Here is a 20,784-nt window from a genome sequence, read left to right as displayed (position 1 = left end):
GAGATTCCAGGCCCCCTGCAGCAAGACATCCCACTCATAGAAGGGTTGCGCAGGACGGTCCCCACCCTTCTGCACAACCTAGAAGAGACCCCTTCTTCCTGGCGTCAAGTGTCGCAGCCCCCCCCCCGTAGGGGAAGTACTACTCCGCAGGCCTCCTTTAGACCAAATTACTCCAGCTCCAGGAGAGGCCGTTCTAGCCACGCCTCCAGGAGGAGGTAGGAAGAGAGGCCCCCTACTCCTGCCGAAGCCTCAGGTAGGGGGATGATTCAAACGTTCTTGGCAAGCATGGCGGGACAATGGGGCGGATCCGTGGTCCGTGGCAGTCCTGAGAGAGGGGTACAGAGTTCCCTTCCTAGCGGACCCACCCCCTCTGATCCCCGACCAACGAGCAGAATAGCTGGCACCCAAGGATGCCTTGAAGAAGGCAGCATTACAGGAAGAGGTGTCAGCCATGCTGAGCAAAGGAGCATTAGAACTAGTCAAGGCCCCATCCCCGGGGTTCTACAGCAGGCTCTTCCTGGTGGAGAAGGCGACAGGTGGTTGGAGGCCAGTCATCGACCTCTTGGCCCTCAACAAGTTCATAAGCAAGACCAACTTCAAGATGGACACTCCGAAGTCAGTGATGGCAGCCTTGAGGGAAGGGGATTTCATGATGTCCCTGGACCTCAAGGACGCATACTTTCAGATCCCTGTCCACCCCTCCAGCAGGAAGTTCCTCAGGGTGAAGTGGGGTTCCCAGTCGTTACAGTTCAGGACCTTATGCTTCGGTCTGTCGACAGCTCCGCAGGTCTTCACGAGGGTCTTCACAATAGTGTCAGTCTGGGCACACGAGCAGGGGATCCGCCTGATCCGATACCTAGACGACTGGTTGCTGCTTTCAGCCTCAGAGGCAGCACTGAAGGAGCAAGGTGCGAAGCTGTTACGGTTCTGCAAGGACTTGGGGATCACCATCAACATGGAGAAATCACAGTTGATCCCCTCCACCAGGATGACTTACCTGGGGATGGTCCTGGACTCCCAAGTTGGGGAGAGCCTTCCCATCCGCAGAGAGGCTCGAGAAACTAGACCAGATAATCCTCCCCTTCCTATCGGACACTCCGAGGAGGGCCAAGGACTGGCAGAGACTAGTGGGCCACCTGGTATCATTGGAAAAGCTAGTCTCTCGAGGGAGACTCAAGCTAAGAACGGTTCAATGGAACCTGAAAGAACTGGTCCCCGAGAGAGTCTCTGCACAAGATAGTCGCCGTTTCCCCAGAGACGAAGGAGACCCTGAAGTGGTGGTCCGACAGGTCGAACACCCTTAAAGGGATGCCATTCGCGACCGCCCCTCCAGAGATGTTGCTCTTCACAGACGCGTCGAAAGAGGGGTGGGGAGCTCATTTCCTTGAAGAAACGGCGAAGGGAAAGTGGTCCCCCGAGGAGAGGACCTTGCACATAAACGTTCTCGAACTGATGGCGGTCCAGAGAGCATGCATAGAGTTCGTCCACCTTCTCCGAGGGAACACGGTGGCGCTCATGTGCGACAACGCCACCGTGGTAGCCTACGTAAAAAAAGCAGGGAGGACTAAAATCAAGGGAGTTGTGCGACCTCACATCAAAGATCCTGGAATGGGCCGAGAGGGAACACATCGAGTTCACAGCCAGGTTCATTCCAGGGAAGAAGAACATCCTAGTCGATGGCCTCAGCAGGGTGGGTCAAGTAGTGGGATCAGAATGGTCCCTACACCCGAAGGTGGCCCAGACAATCATCCTCAAGTGGGGGTCTCCGGTGATAGACCTGTTCGCCACAAAGCTCAACGCCCAGCTCCCCGTGTTCTGTTCTCCAGTGCCAGACCCAGCGGCAGCGTTCGAGGACGCCTTCCAGCACCTGTGGGACGGTCTCGACCGTGTACGCCTTCCCTCCCTTCGTAACTCTCAGACAAGTCCGCAACAGGGTTAGACGCGCAAAGAATCTGCAGATGACTTTGGTAGCGCCCTGGTGGCCGGAGAGAGAGTGGTTCGCAGACCTAAAGGAGTTAGCTTTCCTCCCACCGTGGCCACTGCCGGACAGAGAAGACCTTCTCTGTCAGCCCCACTTCAAGAAGTTTCACGAAAACCCTCGTTCCCTCCGCCTACATGCGTGGAGGTTATCGAGCGTCTCCTGAGGAAGGAAGGATACTCGTCAAAGACCGCCTCGAGGATGACTGGCTATCTGAGAAAATTCTCAGTCTCGATCTATTAAGCAAAATGGGCCGCATTCACAAAGTGGTGCGCCTCCCAGAACCTCAGGCCATTGGATGCTTCTATTGACAAGGTAGCGAACTTGCTTCTATTCACAAGTTAGCGGACTTCCTGGTTCACCTGAGACGACCTAGGGGTGTCTATCCCGGCCATCAAAGGAGTCCAAGCCGCGTTGGGTCAGGTCTTTCTCCTCAAGAGACTCGATCTAGGAGCTTCTCGGCAGATCTCGATGCTCATAAGGAGCTTCGAACAATCGCGTTCTCCACGTTCCTCTAGAGTACCGCAATGGGACGTAGCCAGAGTCATTAAAGCCCTATGTAGGCCACCCTTCGAACCCCTCAGGAACATTCATAACAAAGACCTTACCCTTAAGATGGTCTTCCACCTCGCCTTGGCCTCCGCTAAATGTGTCAGTGAGCTCCACGGGTTGTCGTACGAGGTTTCGCACTCGAAGGGTTGGAAAGACCTAAGTTTCAAGTTTTTGCCTGACTTCGTAGCCAAAACGCAGAATCCTGCTTCCTGGGACCCAGGTTCGAGGGTTTTTCGGTCCCAGAAATTCCGTGTTCAGACAATCCTGAAGATTTGTTGTTGTGCCCAGTCAGGTCAGTTAGAAAATACCTTGAAAGGACAGCCAGACTTCAGCTGGGGATTAAGAGCCTGTTTGTCTCTTTCGGCCCGGTAAAGAAAGCAGTGTCCAGGAACACCATCCCCTTCTGGCTGCGACAAGTCATAAAGAGAGCCTATGACAGTGACGGATCCACATTGCCTGGCAGACTGCGCTCCCATGACATTAGAGGTCTGAGCATGTCATTGGCCTTCGATAAGAACATGGCAGTGGGCCAGATTCTGAAAGCGGGTACATGGTCCAGACAATCCACTTTTACGGCCCACTACCTGAAGGACTGTACAAGGAAGTCTCTGGACTCCTTCTCCATCGGCCCAGTCATTTCCGCACTCCAACAGGTTTAAGGTTGAAGCCCTGGGGAAGCCCGTGGGAAGTAATTCCAAGAGACACAAGTTCCTTCCTTACTATTCCCCCTTTTCCTGCTTCCCCTCTGTTCCCTTTCCTTTTCCTCCGCCCATGTGAGAGTTGTTCATTGGAGACGCCCACGTTCGGATGAATTTCACAGAGGTGAGTTACATAGACACTAGAGAGTTTTTTGCGTAGTTCTCCCCGAGTCTCCTATCCCGTTTTATTGTCAGCTAGAACCTAGCCTCCTATCTAGGCTCAATCAATTGACATCTATCGGGTCTTCCGGCCTGTAAGTCCACCCCTGCCTCCTAAGGTGTAAGTCTCCTAAGAAAGTAGTTCGAGGTAAGTACTCCGTGTTGGAACAAATCACAAATTTTAAGTAATTTGTATCTTTCCTAACAGTACTTACCTCGAACTACTTTCGGGTTATTGCCCGCCCAGCCTTCCCCGAGTGTCTTACAGGAGTTTGATACCATAATTATCAAAAGCTTACTGACAACCCAGACCTAGCTCGATGCTCTCGCACGCTGACCCGGGTCACCTCAGGGTGAGTATCCATCCGCCACAGAGGGACCCACTAGAGAAAACGGAGATAGGGGAAACTACACAAAATTCTGGTCGGTTGGGAGGAGAATCCCAGATACTCCTAAGAAAGTAGTTCGAGGTAAGTACTGTTAGGAAAAATACAAATTACTTAAAATTTGTGATTTTTAGATTGGCACTCATCATTTCTTCTCTTTCAGGGAGGGAAAATATTTTCTGTATACTTTGCACGTATAATTCCTTTAACACGTTACATTCGTTACACTAGTTATTCCATTAGTCATTTATTCTAAATGAATGTCTTTTAGAATGTAATTGCGTCCTATTTCGCCCTGCAATTTGCACATTAAATATGCCAGAGTTCTCTTACTTGTTTATTTAAGTAAACATCATATCATTGTATGCTTACAAACAATGGATATAGTTGACACTTATATTGTTCCGACAATATATACAAACCGTGAGACCGTTTGTATATCTGGTGAATACTTATGTTTGTTCATACAATATATGCTAACCTTGAGGCCCCTTTTCTACTGTCTAGTATGACTCTTCCTTGCAGGGGGCAGGAAGCACTATCATTGTCTATGATTAGTGGTAATGACGGATAACGGTAACGTCATTTGTCTCAATGGTCCAGATGACCATAGAGAAATTGTCCCAAGGTTAAGGCACCTATGAAAATCCACAGATACAGTACTTTCTAGTAATTCTCTGGTAAAGTTCCATCAGGACGAAATGGCTTGAGCCCTAAAAACGGGGTGAGATAGCCATGTCGTCCTGATGGGCCCGCCCTCCTTTTCTATAGAAAAGGCCTTGGCAGGATCCCTCCCGAAACTACTATATCTGTAGCACCATGCTCAATGCTACTAGGAATAACCGCCATCTTGCATATGGCGCCATTTAGATACTCAATAGTAGTACAGTATGGGAGGAAGGGTAACCTTGATAACGGCTCCCCTTCTAATTTGCCACTCTTCCCCCTCGAGGCGAAAATGCTATTCGGGGTGAAGATTGCTATGTGTCATATCAAGATATACCTACGTCCCCTGATTTATGCGATATCCTTAAGTGAAATTTTAAGGATATTCATGCCAGGAGTTAGAATTCTGGAGACCTAAAGGTAAATTCTCTTGGAATATCACTGTAGTTCAAATATCCTTAGGAAGCTACTTATAGGAACCTTCCATCAGGACGACATGGCTATCTCACCCAAAAATAGATTTTTCGCTTCCCTCAAAATCCGTTTTACTACTCTATTTGAAATTCTCATAGGCTAGGATACGGCAGTACACAACTGTCAGCGCACCAACAGGAAAAAACTCACCCTTCGCCAAGGGGAACATGATAGAACTACCGTAAGCCAACATTAGAACATATGAATGAATGTAGCATAACGGACCAACGAACACGCCATCGAAGGATAGGCTAGGCCTGGATACGACAAGTCAAAAAAAATCCAGAGGCTAAAAGAAAAGGCAGTAAGACAGTCAGTAGCGAACTGACTAAACAAGATAAGTTAGCTCACCCTTTGCAAAGGGGAACTCCAAAAAACTGCGCCTTCCTAGCCCTGAGAGAATTCAAATGCTTGTTGCACGATGGCCAAGAGTCTAAACGGTCAGAGTACTGAGAAATGCCAACAAGTGGAACAAAAATCTCAGAGACTAGTATGACTGAGTAAAAACCTCCCTGAGGGAAGTTACCACTGTCAAAAAAACAGGAACTAAAGACCAAAAACAAAAATGGCGAGTTCGTGTCCAACTAACGACTTACTGTCTCCAGGCTAGGCAAGCCGAAACTGATACGAACTCAAAAAGACTTAAATAATAAAAATGCAATGTAAATGCTAACTTAGAATAAAGCCCAAAGCATTGTAATGCTAAAAAACTACTAGCTAACGTGAAACTTACCAAATAAACAAGTAAACACGAAAAAGAAGCAATCAGGTACGAAACCCAACGCCATGGCTAGCTGTACTCGAAGCACTCAGGCTTCCTCTCACGCAAAAGCTAAATTATAACTCCCCGAAGGGAACCAAAGCAAAAACATCTAAAACAAAAGGCAAAAAGAGGTAGGTACTCAACTTTGACGAAGAAGAGGAAGCCGACATGCAAAGAAAATCTTCAAAAAAAGGTGAAAAGAGCACACACAAAAATATCACACAGAAGCAAACAAGCTGCGGAGAAGGAATAAAGCAGCAGGGTCGTATGGGAGCACCGAAAGGTGATAGGATATGTAACGGCTCCTCACTTATCCTTCCCCTTAGAGGATTAGACTGGGCAAGGTCTATTCGGGGTGCAGATACCTATGGTTATCTTAGGATACGTCCCTGATTATACTTAATGTCTTCGGATAGTCATTCCGGGGGTAATTCTCTTATAATATCAATCGCAGAAATATTATACAGTAGAAAGTTGCTGGAGGAAACTTCCATCAGGACGACAGGGCTCGAGCCCAAAATTAATAATAATAATACAGTGAACCCTCGTTTATCGCGGTAGATAGGTTCCAGACCCGGCCGCGATAGGTGAAAATCCGCGAAGTAGTGACATCATATTTACCTATTTATTTAACATGTATATTCGGACTTTTAAAACCTTCCCTTGTACGTAGTACTGTTAACAAACTACCCTTTAATGTACAGAACACTTAATGCATGTACTACAGCACCCTAAACTAAAACAGGCACAAATATTAAAGGCGATTTTATATCATGCGTTTCCTAAACACCTAAAAAGCACGATAAAAAATGGCAACCAATGTTTTGTTTACGTTCATCTCTGATCATAATGAAGAAGCAAACTCATTTAGTGTACACATATATGTATAGGTTAGTTTTTGCATCGATTATATTGATTATACAGTATGTTGATTTTGTTATTACCAATGTTTTACTTAATTTTTCTTAGGACTTCCAAATGAAATGTTTTTCTTTATGACGCCGCCTGAAACGACGGCGTCATAAAGTACTGTACGCTCAGTAAACAACCACGCTCAGAACAAAGAAGGCATTTAACGCGCATGATGAAAGTGATAAATAATGATACAGTACAGTATTTACAGTACAAAGCATTTACAAAATATGTTACCTTACAATATAATTTACCGTATCTATATAAAATCATACAGTACTGTACAGTACATATTGTACGTAGCAAAGCAGGAAAACAATTTACGAGAGAGAGAGAGAGAGAGAGAGAGAGAGAGAGAGAGAGAGAGAGAGAGAGAGAGAGATTGTTTTACGTACGTACTGTAAATGTAAATTTTAAACGAAAAAATCAATTTACGAGAGAGAGAGAGAGAGAGAGAGAGAGAGAGAGAGAGAGAGAGAGAGAGAGAGAGAGAGAGAGAGAGAGAGAGAGAGATTGTTTTACGTACGTAAATGTAAATTTTAAACAAAAAAAATATGATAGGTTACAACATGTAGACTTTTAAAACCTTCCCTTTAACTTAATGCCTACAGTACTAAACTATAAAGCAGGCACAAATATTAAAATGTTAGAATATTAAAGTAAAAAATAAAGATTGTTACTGTACTCACCACGAAAGAAGTTCAAGAAAAACTTGAATGATGATGGCGATGAATTTGCTGCACAGTAGAAATGATGATGATGAAGCTGATGATGTCTTCTACTGTGCAGCCAATGATGTATTTTACGTCTCTTCAGACGGAGGTGTCTTTTCCTGGGACACCTCTTCAACTTCTTCAATTTCTTCCGAAGGCGTAGTAGCAGGAGGAACTGGCTCTTTTTTGCGAGGCTGGAAGAACATTGTGATCGGAAGTTGTTGCCGCTGCTTCTTTTTTCGATCTAAGAGCATCCTGTAGGGAGTCATGATGTCATCGACCTTGTTGGAGAATTGCATAGACCGAACCATATCCTCGTCCCACTCTTGCAACATTTCTTTCACCTCCTTTATATGGTTGCAGACCTTGGCAAGCCGTTCTAGTGTTAAGCCCGTTTCTTCGACATTTTCTTGGGTCTCTTCCTGGGTTTCACTCTCTTTTTCGCTTGCCAATTTCGTCAGGTCTTCGAGGTCTGCGTCAGTTAGCGGCTGGGAATGGCAGTCCAACAACTCGTCGACGTCTTCAGTCGTCATGTTGCCAAACCCGTCACCTCCAATTATGGCAGCCAACTGCACAGATTTGCGTACTGCAGAGTGTTGGATTTCAGCAGGTGTAAATCCCTCGTCGTCGTAAACAATCTCGGGCCACAACTTCTTCCAGCTCACATTCACAGTTGCAGGTTTCATCTCTTGAAGTGCCTTCTGAATATTCTTCAGGCACGTGGCTATGGTGTACTGCCGCCAGTACGCCTTCAAGTTAAAATCTTCATCCTCATCCTCTTGGGCAGCATCCACACACGCAACGAGGTCCGCCAAGGTATTCTTTGTGTAGAGGGCCTTGAACGCCCTGATAACCCCCTGGTCCATCGGTTGAATTAATGACGTGGTGTTGGGTGGCAGAAACTAAACCTGAACGCCCTCACGCGACAGGTCAGTTGCGTGTCCACCAGCGTTATCCATAAGGAGAAGGATCTTGAATGGCAAGCCCTTCTCTACGAGATATTCATTGACTTGCGGGATGAAACACTGGTGGAACCAGTTGGAGGTCAGCATCTTTGTAATCCATGCTTTTGGATTATGCATCCAGTACACGGGAAGGAGATTCTTATTTTTATTTTTCAAAGCGCGAGGATTTTTCGACTTATAAATAAGCACCGGCTTTAGCAAAAATCCAGCAGCATTGCCACACATCACGAGGGTAACGCGATCCTTGAATGCTTTAAAGCCAGAGGCTTTGGCTTCCTCTTTGAACAGGAAAGTTCGCGACGGCATTCTCTTCCAAAACAAGCCGGTCTCATCCCTATTAAACACTTGTTCCGGCTTGTATCCACCTTTGGCGATAATATTCTTGAACGTCTGGTTCACGTAAGTTTCAGCAGCGGCAGTGTCAGCCGAAGCAGCCTCGCCATGCAGGGAAACGCTTTTCAGGGCGAAGCGTTTCTGAAACTTCGCGAACCATCCTTTGCTGGCGGAAAAACGTTGTTTCTGAGGCTGGAAATCAGTGGATGTCCCTGGTTGAGGTTCATCTGCATCATCATCTTCTTCAGCATGGTTGCCGTTGTCGTCTTGAGGTTCCTTTGCAGCAAAATTCTCATACAAGCTCAAAGCCTTTGTTCGGATGGTGTTCGTATCCAAGGCTATGTTCTTCTTCCGGCAGTCGGCAATCCACACAGCTAAAGCACCTTCCATGCGTATGATCGTTTTATTACGCGTTGTAACGACTCGCTTCGCTGATCTGCTAAAGGTGATTGCAGCCGTCTTTCTAATGTTCGCCTCGTCCTTCTTGATATAGCGAACAGTGGATTCGTTGATTCCAAAATGGCGCGCTGCGGCCGCGTAGCTTCTACCGTCTTTTAACATATCGAGAAGCGTAACCTTCTCAGCAATCGTCATCATCCTTCGGTGGCGTTTAGGCTCACTACCAGCCTTAGTAGAAGCAGAACGCTTGGGAGGCATTGTACAGTAGGATTTAACAGAAAGTTCAACAAAAAGTTCAACTTAAAACAGTCGCACACAGCACAGATTAAACTTAAGAACGTCTACTCAGCGATACGGCGTAAGAGAAAGTGGCAGCGAACAGAGGCTGGAAGCTGGAAATGCGGGCAAAACACCAATCACAGGCTAGATAACAAAACTTGAGTTCTGATTCGTCATCTATCAGCGCTTGAACCAATCACAACCTGTCTTATATGATGCGTAGGTTACCAACTCAAAGTACAAGATACCCCGCGTATACTGTACGTACAGTATTAATAATAATAATAATAAATAATGATAATAATACAGTAATAATAATAATAATAATGATAATAATAATAACAATAGTAATTTTATTAACAACAACAACAATAATAATATCAATAATAATAATAGCTTTACGTATGCTATTTTATTCTTTTGTAGGATGTGTGTGTCTCTCTCTCTCTCGTACGCTTATTCGAAATGTGATTTTTGCAACAAAGAATTTTTCAATATTAAACTTACCCGATAATCATGTAGCTGTCAACTCCGTTGCCCGACAGAATTCTATGGAGGGATACGCCAGCTATCACAATACTAGAAGGGGGTGTACTTACCAGCGCCACCTGTGGCCAGGTACTCAAGTACTTCTTGTTGACACCTCCTCAATTATTCCTCTGTCGTGCTTCCGGCAAGACGTTCTGGGATACGCTTATGATCTTCGAGTATTTTCACGGCTAATTGGTGAAGTATTCTCTCAGATTTCGGCTGTCGCTTTACTGGAAACCTTCTTATATTAGCTAGATAGCTTTTATATAGTCCTGATTAACGGTTAACGATCTTTTGCTTGATTTTGGAACCCCCTTTGGCTAACTCTTTGGATTCAAGATGTCTGACATTTCGCAAGCCCCCTCCCATAGACGATGTAGGTCTTGCAATAGGCGTATTCCGAAGGCCTCGGTAGATCCTCACACCGCTTGTTCTGACTGTAGGGACAGGCCCTGTCAGTTAGAAAATCGATGTGAGGAATGCGCCGGACTTTCGGAACTGGAATTTGTCCGTCTTTTGAAATATTCAACTAAGTTAGAGAGAGGTAGAGTTAGGAGGAGTTCTTCTCACTCTTCACTTTTTTCCTCACCTCATGATCCCCTACCTTTTCCTACCCCTGTAGTGGCTACCCCCGAACCTACTGTTTGCCCTCCGCCTGATATGTCTGTTGTTTTGCGTGCTATTCAGGCCTTAGGCGATAAAGTAGAGTCAGTGGTAAGTGATCATAAGTCTCTGATGGCCGAAGTCAAGGAACTTAAGGTCAAGAGTGCAGTGGGTGGAATTAGTGCCAGTGCTGTGACGAGTGCTAGTGTCAGTGCAGTGCCAAGTGCTAGTGTCAGTGCCAGTGTGGTGCGTGAGGATACTTCTGTGCGAGCCAGTCGTCCTCCCAGTCCGGGACCTCTTGCAAGCTCCCAAGCCCAGGGGAGAAGCAATGTCGAAGGGCATAAGGGTTCGGCAGGCCTTGTTAGGCGCACAGAAGTATCCTCGGTGGTTGCGGGCGTGTCTTCCAAAGACCGTCACTCCCACCTGCAGACGATTGAGCCCGTTTTTTTCTCGTCCGCTGATCAACTGTCAGGGAAGAAACGTTGGTCTCAGGTCTCGAGACCACTTAAACGCAGAGTCCAGTCCGCGAGTGCTCAGCCAGGTTGCAGTCATTGGCTCAGCTCTGACTCGCCGCAGTCATCTGTCGACTGCACTCCGCCCAAGAGGAGTAAGGTTCTGCCACAACAGAGCTCGACTGTTAAGGCTTTACCTCAGCCTACTGTAGTTTCTGCCGACCCCAAGTGGACTCTTCTACAGTCCATGCAAGCACAGCTTTCGGACTTGATGCGTGAGTGTCGGGCTGAGAGTGTTGCGCCTCCGCCTCCGCCTACACTCCCTCCGCCTGCGCTTGCTCCGCCTGCGCTCGCTCCGCCTGCGCTCGCTCCGCCTGATCGCAGTACCACCTGCCAGGCGTACGATGTTCAGCCTCGTTCTGAGTTTGCTGTTCCCAGTGGTGTTCAGCCTCCGCCTTCTTTAAGGCAACCTTTACAATGGGATCAGGAGGATTATACCTCTCTTCCTCCGCCTCCACTTGCTGCTCCACCAGTGGTGCAACACTCGGTTGAGGTACAACAACCTCTCCCGTCCATGAGTCAGTCTCCTCAGCTCTCGCTGCAGCGAGCTCAACCCTCCACAAGGCAAGCACCACTACACCTTAGCCTTGCGCCTCAGGAGCCTCAGCTTGCGAGACATTTACCTTGTTCTGCGCAGCCTCTACCTCATCGCGCTCCGCTCACACCACAGGAACAGGAACTTGCTACTCCGCTTCCGCCAACAGCTCAGCAAGCGCAACCCTTGGGTTCAACCACTCATGCTAGGAGTCAGCCTCCTCCACCCATGCGCCTTCCTTCTGCTTCGTCTTTTATTCAGCCTTTGCAGTCTGAGCCTCAGGTTTTCCCTCAACAGTTACTTGAAGAGGAAACCACTAATATTGTTCCTACTCGTTCTGACTCTGCTGTTCAGCATTCTTGTCCGATCTCTTCGCTACACTCTGGTGATGAGGCGTCTGATGATGAGGCGGCACACCTGGATCCCTCGTCAGACGTGGATGAATCCAAGCCTTCTCCACAGTCTATTGACTTTCGTAAGGTCTTGGCTCTGCTTAGGGAGGTTTACCCAGACCACTTTGTCTCTGCTATTCCCCGCTCTCCGCCATCTGAGTTTTCGCTGGGCATACAACAAGCTAAGTCCACCTATACTAAGCTAGTCCTAGCAAGGTCCTCTAAGAGAGCGTTAAGGATCTTAGGGGAGTGGCTGCAGACTAAGCAACACCTTGGCAAAACTTCTTTCATGTTCCCTCCGACTAAGCTCACTTCGAAAGCGAGCGTTTGGTATGCCACAGGAGAAGCACCAGGCTTGGGAGTACCTGCCTCTGCCCAGGCTGACTTCTCAAGTCTGGTAGACTCGCCTCGGAGAACTGCAATGAGGCGCTCTAAGGTTTGCTGGACCTTCTCAGACCTTGATCACTTACTGAAGGGAGTATTTAGAGCATTTGAGATGTTCAACTTTCTAGACTGGTGCCTGGGGGCCCTCAGCAAGAAGACCTCTCCTGCGGACAAGGATTCTGCCATGCTATTAATGTCCTGCATGGATAAGGCCATTAGGGATGGATCTGGTGAGCTTGCGTCGATGTTTGTATCAGGGGTTTTGAAGAAAAGGGAACAGCTGTGTACCTTCCTTTCCTCCAGCATTACACCTTGTCAAAGGTCACAACTCCTTTTTGCTCCGCTCTCGAAGTTCCTCTTCCCCGAAGAGCTGGTTAAGGACTTGTCTGCTGCCCTGATACAAAAGGACACACACGATCTTGTAGCCTCATCGGCTCGTAAGTCTAAGGTTGCTACCTCAGTCCCCAAGACTTATCGCTCCCCAGTGGCTGATACCCCTGCTACGAGGTTCATACCGCCCTTTCGTGGTAGAGCCCCCAGCCGAGGAAGCTCCCGTCCAGACTCTTACAGGAGCAAGTCTAGGAAAGGCTCCAAGACATCTAAAGGAAGAAACTGACTCTCCGCATCTCCAGACAGCAGTAGGAGCCAGACTCAAGATCTTCTGGCGAGCCTGGGAGAAGAGAGGTGCAGACGCCCAGTCTGTCAGTTGGCTGAGGGACGGTTACAGGATTCCATTCTGCCTCAAACCACCTCTGACCACATCTCCCATCAACCTCTCTCCCAACTACAAAGAAGAGGACAAGAGGCTAGCATTGCACCAGGAGGTGTCGCTACTTGTGCAGAAGAAGGCAGTGGTTATAGTCCGGGACCATCAATCCCCGGGCTTCTACAACCGTCTCTTTCTTGTGGCCAAGAAGACAGGAGGTTGGAGACCGGTGCTGGACGTCAGCGCGCTCAACGCGTATGTCACCAGGCAGACGTTCACGATGGAGACGACGAAGTCGGTCCTAGCAGCGGTCAGACAGGAGGACTGGATGGTCTCGTTTGACTTGAAAGATGCCTACTTTCACGTTCCTATTCATCCAGACTCCCAACCTTTCCTGAGATTCGTTTTTGGAAAGGTTGTCTACCAATTCCAAGCCCTGTGTTTTGGCCTAAGCACAGCTCCTATGGTGTTCACTCATCTGATGAGGAATATAGCAAAATTCCTACACTTATCGGACATCAGAGCCTCCCTCTACTTAGACGACTGGCTGTTGAGAGCCTCCACGAGTCGTCGCTGTCTGGAGAATCTCAACTGGACTTTGGACTTAATCAGACAACCGGGTCTGTTAGTCAACATAGAAAAGTCTCAGCTCATTCCCTCCCAATCCATTGTGTACCTGGGAATGGAGATTCGGAGTCAGGATTTTCGGGCTTTTCCATCGGCCCCCAGGATAAGCCAAGCCCTAGAGTGCATCATGAGCATGCTGAAGAGGAGCAGTTGCTCGGTGAGACAGTGGATGAGTCTCACAGGGACCCTTTCATCACTGGCCCTGTTCGTCGAGCTAGGGAGACTCCACCTCCGCCCTCTTCAATTCCGTCTTGCAGCTCATTGGGACAAGGGTTCGACTCTCGAAGCAGTCTCTATCCCAATCACCCAAGAGATGAAGACCACTCTCCTGTGGTGGAAGAACAATCTCCTTCTCAGGGAGGGCCTATCGTTGGCTATTCAGACCCCCAATCTTCATCTCTTCTCAGATGCATCGGACTCGGGCTGGGGTGCGACCTTGAACGGACGGGAATGCTCGGGAACGTGGAACGAGGAACAGGGATTGCTCCACATCAACTGCAAGGAGCTTCTAGCAGTTCATTTAGCCCTGCTGAACTTCAAGTCCCTCCTGCTAGGCAAAGTGGTGGAGGTGAACTCAGACAACACCACAGCCTTGGCTTACATCTCCAAGCAAGGAGGGACCCATTCGAGGAGCCTATTCGAGATCGCAAGGGACCTCCTCATTTGGTCAAGAGGTCTAAACCTCACTCTGGTCACGAGGTTCATTCAGGGCAATATGAACGTCTCAGCAGATCGCCTAAGCAGAAGGAATCAGGTCATTCCCACAGAATGGACCCTCCACAAGAGTGTGTGCAACAGACTTTGGACCTTGTGGGGTCAACCTACCATAGATCTGTTTGCCACCTCCATAACCAAGAGACTTCCGCTGTACTGTTCCCCTGTTCCAGACCCTGCAGCAGTTCATGTGGATGCTTTTCTACTGAACTGGTCCCATCTCGACCTTTACGCATTCCCACCGTTCAAGATAATAAACAAAGTTCTGCAGAAATTCATCTCGCACGAAGGGACACGGCTGACGCTGGTTGCTCCCCTTTGGCCTGCAAGAGAATGGTTCACAGAGGTACTTCAATGGCTAGTCGACATCCCCAGGACTCTACCTCTAAGAGTGGACCTTCTACGTCAACCTCACGTAGACAGGTTGCACCCAAACCTCCACGCTCTTCGGCTGACTGCCTTCAGACTGTCGAAAGATTCGCTAGAGCTAGAGGCTTTTCGAAGGAGGCAGCCAGTGCGATTGCCAGAGCAAGAAGGGTTTCCACTCGTAGAGTCTACCAATCTAAGCGGGAAGTCTTCCGAAGCTGGTGTAGAGCCAATTCAATATCCTCTACCAATACCTCTGTGACCCAAATAGCTGACTTCCTTCTACATCTTAGGAATGAGAGATCCCTTTCAGCCCCTACGATTAAAGGGTATAGGAGTATGTTGGCTTCAGTTCTCCGCCACAGAGGTTTGGACCTTTCTTCCAACAAGGACCTTCAAGACATTCTTAAGTCTTTTGAGACGTCTAAAGAGCGTCGTCTATCCACTCCAGGCTGGAACCTAGACGTAGTCTTAAGGTTCCTTATGTCATCTAGGTTCGAACCTCTCCAGTCAGCTTCCTTCAAGGACCTTACCCTCAAGACTCTTTTTCTCGTCTGCCTTGCAACAGCTAAGAGAGTCAGTGAGGTTCATGCCTTCAGCAAGAACATTGGTTTCACGACCGAATCTGCAACATGTTCTTTTCAGCTCGGATTCCTAGCAAAGAACGAACTTCCTTCACGTCCTTGGCCTAGATCGTTTGAAATACCTAGCCTCTCCAACATGGTAGGTAACGAACTAGAGAGAGTTCTTTGCCCTGTCAGAGCTCTCAAATATTATCTTAAGAGGTCTAAACCTATTCGAGGACAGTCAGAAGCCTTATGGTGTGCCATCAAGAAACCTTCGAGGCCCATGTCCAAGAACGGGGTTTCGTATTATATAAGGCTTCTGATTAGAGAAGCCCATTCTCACTTAAAGGAGGAAGACCTTGCATTGCTGAAGGTAAGGACCCACGAAGTAAGAGCCGTAGCTACTTCGATGGCCTTTAATAAAAACCGTTCTCTGCAGAGCATAATGGATGCAACCTATTGGAGGAGCAAGTCAGTGTTTGCATCATTTTATCTTAAAGATGTCCAGTCTCTTTACGAGAACTGCTACACCCTGGGACCATTCGTAGCAGCGAGTGCAGTAGTAGGTGAGGGCTCAGCCACTACATTCCCTTAATCCCATAACCTTTTTTAACCTTTCTCTTGAATGCTTTTATTGTTGTTTTTATGGTTGTTACGGTAGGCTAAGAAGCCTTCCGCATCCTTTTGATTTGGCGGGTGGTCTATTCATTCTTGAGAAGCGCCTGGGTTAGAGGTTTTGTAGAGGTCCTTTAGTAGGGGTTGCAACCCTATATACTTTAGCACCTTTGGGTTGATTCAGCCTCCAAGAGGAACGCTGCGCTCAGTAAGGAAGACGAACTTAAAAAAGAGGCAGAGTAACGGTTCAATTCGACTTCCTTACCAGGTACTTATTATTTCATTGTTATTTGAGATAACTGTTATATGAAATATGGGATACTTAGCTATCCTTTAATCTTGTACACTGGTTTTCACCCACCCCCCTGGGTGTGAATCAGCTACATGATTATCGGGTAAGTTTAATATTGAAAAATGTTATTTTTATTAGTAAAATAAATTTTTGAATATACTTACCCGATAATCATGATTTAATCGACCCTCCCTTCCTCCCCATAGAGAACCAGTGGACCGAGGAATAATTGAGGAGGTGTCAACAAGAAGTACTTGAGTACCTGGCCACAGGTGGCGCTGGTAAGTACACCCCCTTCTAGTATTGTGATAGCTGGCGTATCCCTCCATAGAATTCTGTCGGGCAACGGAGTTGACAGCTACATGATTATCGGGTAAGTATATTCAAAAATTTATTTTACTAATAAAAATAACATATTATTGGATGCAGTACTACGTACGTATACATACAAAAGATTCATGGAAAAGAAACACATCCATTACATTTGTAGTACAGTAGTAGCCAGCAGCAGCCTTACACCATTCTAATATGGTATGACTGCATCTGATTTGCGTTTCATGTTCGATTTAATTTTACTACGTACTGTATACAGTACTGAATTATCGTATGATCACATTCTCTTTTCGTGTTTTATTTCTTTCTGTGCTGAATTATATATCATATGTAATGCAATGAACAATCAGTAAGAGCAGATATTACTAATTACAGTATTAATGGAATTACAGGTAACGAAATATCGTATTTGGGGGTCTTCAGATTTCGCGGTATTTTCGAAATTTCCGGAAAATCCGCGATATGTATATACGTATATATATGGGTTATGGAAAAAACCCGCGAAGTGGTGAATCCGCGATGGTCGAACCGCGAAGTAGCGAGGGTTCACTGTAATACTAATAATAAATGTGTCGGAAAATCTATCCTTTTGAAATCGTGGATCAATGAGAGACGGGAATGAATTAGCGGGGGGTTTGAGTATTATCTGCCATCAAGAGAAAATTTAACTACATTAATTGAGGTTCTTCGAGGCAGAAACTGCATTACCAGGGACTGGATAAAATGCTAATTATGTTCCATCAGAAATTTATTATCAGTCACATTGGATGGTAAAAGGGAAACGTGATCACTTATTATTATAACGAGTACTGTATATACTTTGTACTTAATCCTATTTTGTCATTGTGGAGTCAAAAGTTCTTTGATATACTGGTAGTCAGATAGGCTGCTTGCTTCTTCCCCCCTCCCCTCTCCATATGCCTACAACTGCACCAGTGTTGTTGGAGATTCAACGGACATTCCAAATCCTGCTGAAGACCTACTCCTTTTTAAAGAACTTGTGTTGTTATAATAAGGAACATAATAAATTACTTAAAGATATGTGATTTTACTTATCTTTTTTTCAGATGCCACCTTATAACACTCCCAAGAGTCTGGTAGACTCATCCATAAAAGCTCTCTGTGAGAATATCTCCCCCATTCTCCAAAGAGTCGATGCTATTACAAAGAAGTTTAATAAACCCTTGGTAGCTGTGCACATGAATGTAAACCCAAACCAAGACCAAATAGAAGCGTTCTTAAAAGGAGTGCCTTGCAAACCGGTGGACCCTAAGATTGATGGTTTAAACTTTTATAATGCGGGACAAATGATAAAATGTTCTGAAGAAATAACTACCCCATTTTTAGAGTATATGAAAGAATTGCCATTTGAATTTAGAAATAGAATTTTTACCGAGGTATTGAAGTCCGTGTGTTATGAAATAACTTCTTGTAGCTATAGAAATGACATAAGAGAAACTAAAAATTTGCTTGCTGTGAAATGTTTTTCTAAGATGAAATTTATGTTACTCGTCCTTATAAAGTGCTTTGTTTCTCCTAAAGCTATTTACACATTTGATATAAATGAATTAACTGAGGGATATTTTAGAATGATAAAAGAATGTATATTTGATAATGGAAAATATAAGAATGATGAATATATGTTCGAAATGCAGCAAATAAGTCACTGGGTGTTTGCAAGTACAATCATATCTTTTAAAAGTGGATTTTCATCCTTAACTAAAATATGTATGAGAAACTTAGCTAGTGGAGCCTTATTATGGAATATATGCTGTTATTGTCCTAACCTTTGGCACCTGGATATTAGTGGGGAGATGTTTGATTTACAACGTTACTGTGTCTATGAAGCAGCAGCTGGTGAATTTGTTGATGCATTGACCTCAAGCGGAAAAAGACTGTTTAAGGAGGCAGATTTTGTGGAGGCATTGGGTGGTCTTCATGGTAATGATGGACAAGGACATGGAAAATTTGATGGTACTGCTGAAGGGTGTTACTTTCTGAAAACTTTGCTACTCCCTAATTATAACTGGGAGGCAAGAGAAGAAGCTATCATGGTTGAAGAAATGATAAAGATTTTTGAAACATTACTGTATTTAGAAGAAGTGAGTGGTGTATGTCTGTATAATGTTTTGTGTAAGTTGAATGAATCAAAACGCTACAGGCCTCTAATGTTAAAGCTTAAAAAATTTGATGGGACAGCTGGAGGTCATCGACTAGTTGGTGTAGATCCAAAACGACTGAACAAAGTAAAGCTTTCTTGTGTAGAAGAGGTAGTTTTTGTAGCAAATGTTGTTATGAGACCATCCAATTTGCAAGAGTTGTTTCCTAATTTAAAACACTTAACAATTACTCCATATGATTCAAGAGCTTACACATTTCATAGTATTCTTCCTCATCTTAGTAACCTTGTGTCTTTAGATGTTGAGTTTCTTCATAGTTTATCTCTCGAAAATGTGTGCGAACTTGCCAAACAGTGTCGTTCATTAAAAAATCTGTCGATAACGTGCCCGGCACTTCTTGATGAGTTACCTGTTGCTGGTGGAATAGAAAATATTGCAGAGAAATACAGAAAGGTGTCGCCTTTTCATTTACGAGCTGACAAAGAAAAAGAGAGTGATTACTTCTCAGTGAAGTATTATAAGGAAGTCTATACTACATGTGATAGGAGCACAGTTTATTCCTACATGGAAAAGTTAAATACAAAAGTTTGTGCCTATATGAAGTATTTAAAGGTTATTAAGGAATCGTACTCTAGTAAGTCTAAAACAGATGGTGTAATTCCTGAATTTTCTAGACTTTCGAAATTACAGTTTTTTGGTTTGAAATACTTGGATAAAGATACCCTGTATCAGATTATTTTAGGTGCTCCGTTTTTGCAGGCATTTACTCTAGTTTTAACTCTAGGACCACACTCCACGATACAAATCAGTAATTCATATATTGGCCGATTGGCACCACATCTTAGAAGAGTTAGGGATGTTATTATTGCAGCAGAGAAACCTAATGACGATTATTATCTGGAATTGGATAGTGAATCAATTGCATATTTAATGCACTTTTGTCAAGATATACGTTCCATCAGCAGAGTTGGTGACTGGGATATAACTCCATCAGAAGTGGAAAATATTAATTGTTTTATGATGTGTGAAAACTTGGTTTTAAGAGTACATTAATATTTTTTAAATTTTACAACTGAGATGATGTTAAATAAATGTACAGCAGTATTATTCATACGTTTCATGGTTTTATTTCTATCAAAGAATACAGACCTCTTTCCTATTTGTTGTTATATTAAGACCAGAAGTTAACCATGGTACTCAATATTCCATATAAATGTTTATCATGACTTACAAAGTAATGAGTGAAATAAAATTGCACCATTACTTAAATTGAATTTACATGGAAGTTATTTGAGCAATTGATATCAGTTTCAGTTTTCTCCTTGGGGTGGATTTTGTTTGATAACTTTATCTGCTCTGATTCGGTTGTTTTCAGCTCATTTCTCCTGGATCCTTCGCATGCTCTCATCCTCTTAGAATGCCAACCCCTCATCAAATAATTTTGCACACAAGCCTGTCAGTCTGCAAAATAATTTTGACCTTTAACCTTTAGGCCTGGGACTTGTGAGATGGTTGAGGGGGAAAGTTTGACATAAATGACTCGGGTTTCTAACTACAAAAAATATTTTTGGGCTCAAGCCATGTCATCCTGATGGAAGGATCCTTAAGGTAGCTTTCTAAGGAATATTTGGCTACAGTGATATTCCCAGAGAATTTAACCATTAGGTCTCCAGAATTCTAACTCCTGGCGCGAATATCCTTAAATTTCTTTCATGGATATCGCATTATCAGGGGATGTATGCTTGATACGACACATAGCGATCTTCACCCCGAATAGCGTATTCGCTTTGAGAGGGAAAGTGGCAAATTTAGAAGGGGAGCCGTTATCAAGATACCCTTTCCTCTCGTACTACTGAAGGGTATCTAGATGGCGCTTTAGTCAACCCAGTGCGCTATTCCTTTAGTTGTAGCGGCCTCGCACTGTGATTTTCCCTGTTGCTCTCTCGTTACGCTTTGAATAATTGGATTTATAATGCAATCTCCAGCCTCTTCTGCCTCTGGAAAGTTGAGTATTGAATCTTTACAGCGTATAAATTTTAGCTCCTGCCTCACAGTGAAATTAGATTAATTTTAGGAGTGGGAGCATCGCCGATCACCGGAGGCGCCATGGGCGCTGTCATTCATAACGCATGTGTTATTTAGTTAGTCTGAATGCCTTTCCCGGTTTCAAATAGCATGAATATTTATGGAGCTATTCAGTTATATAATTCT

General features: G+C 45.2%; 1 protein-coding gene across 2 annotated transcripts in view; it reads left to right on the top strand.

Moving 5' to 3' along the window:
* LOC137631826 (uncharacterized) overlaps positions 1 to 19,688 on the top strand; it is a 90,896-nt gene extending 71,208 nt beyond the window's left edge. For both annotated transcript variants that reach the window (XM_068363831.1, XM_068363830.1), the window contains exon 2: positions 17,521 to 19,688. In XM_068363831.1, the coding sequence (XP_068219932.1) occupies positions 17,521 to 19,626 (2,106 nt within the window). In that variant the 3' untranslated portion in view covers positions 19,627 to 19,688. The remainder of the gene's footprint in view (positions 1 to 17,520) is intronic.
* The last annotated feature ends 1,096 nt before the right edge of the window (positions 19,689 to 20,784 follow it).

Source organism: Palaemon carinicauda, chromosome 40, assembly GCF_036898095.1.
Source record: "Palaemon carinicauda isolate YSFRI2023 chromosome 40, ASM3689809v2, whole genome shotgun sequence".
NCBI lineage: Eukaryota > Metazoa > Arthropoda > Malacostraca > Decapoda > Palaemonidae > Palaemon > Palaemon carinicauda.
Note: the sequence above shows the minus strand (reverse complement) of the source record. Positions and strands in the feature narration are given on the sequence as shown.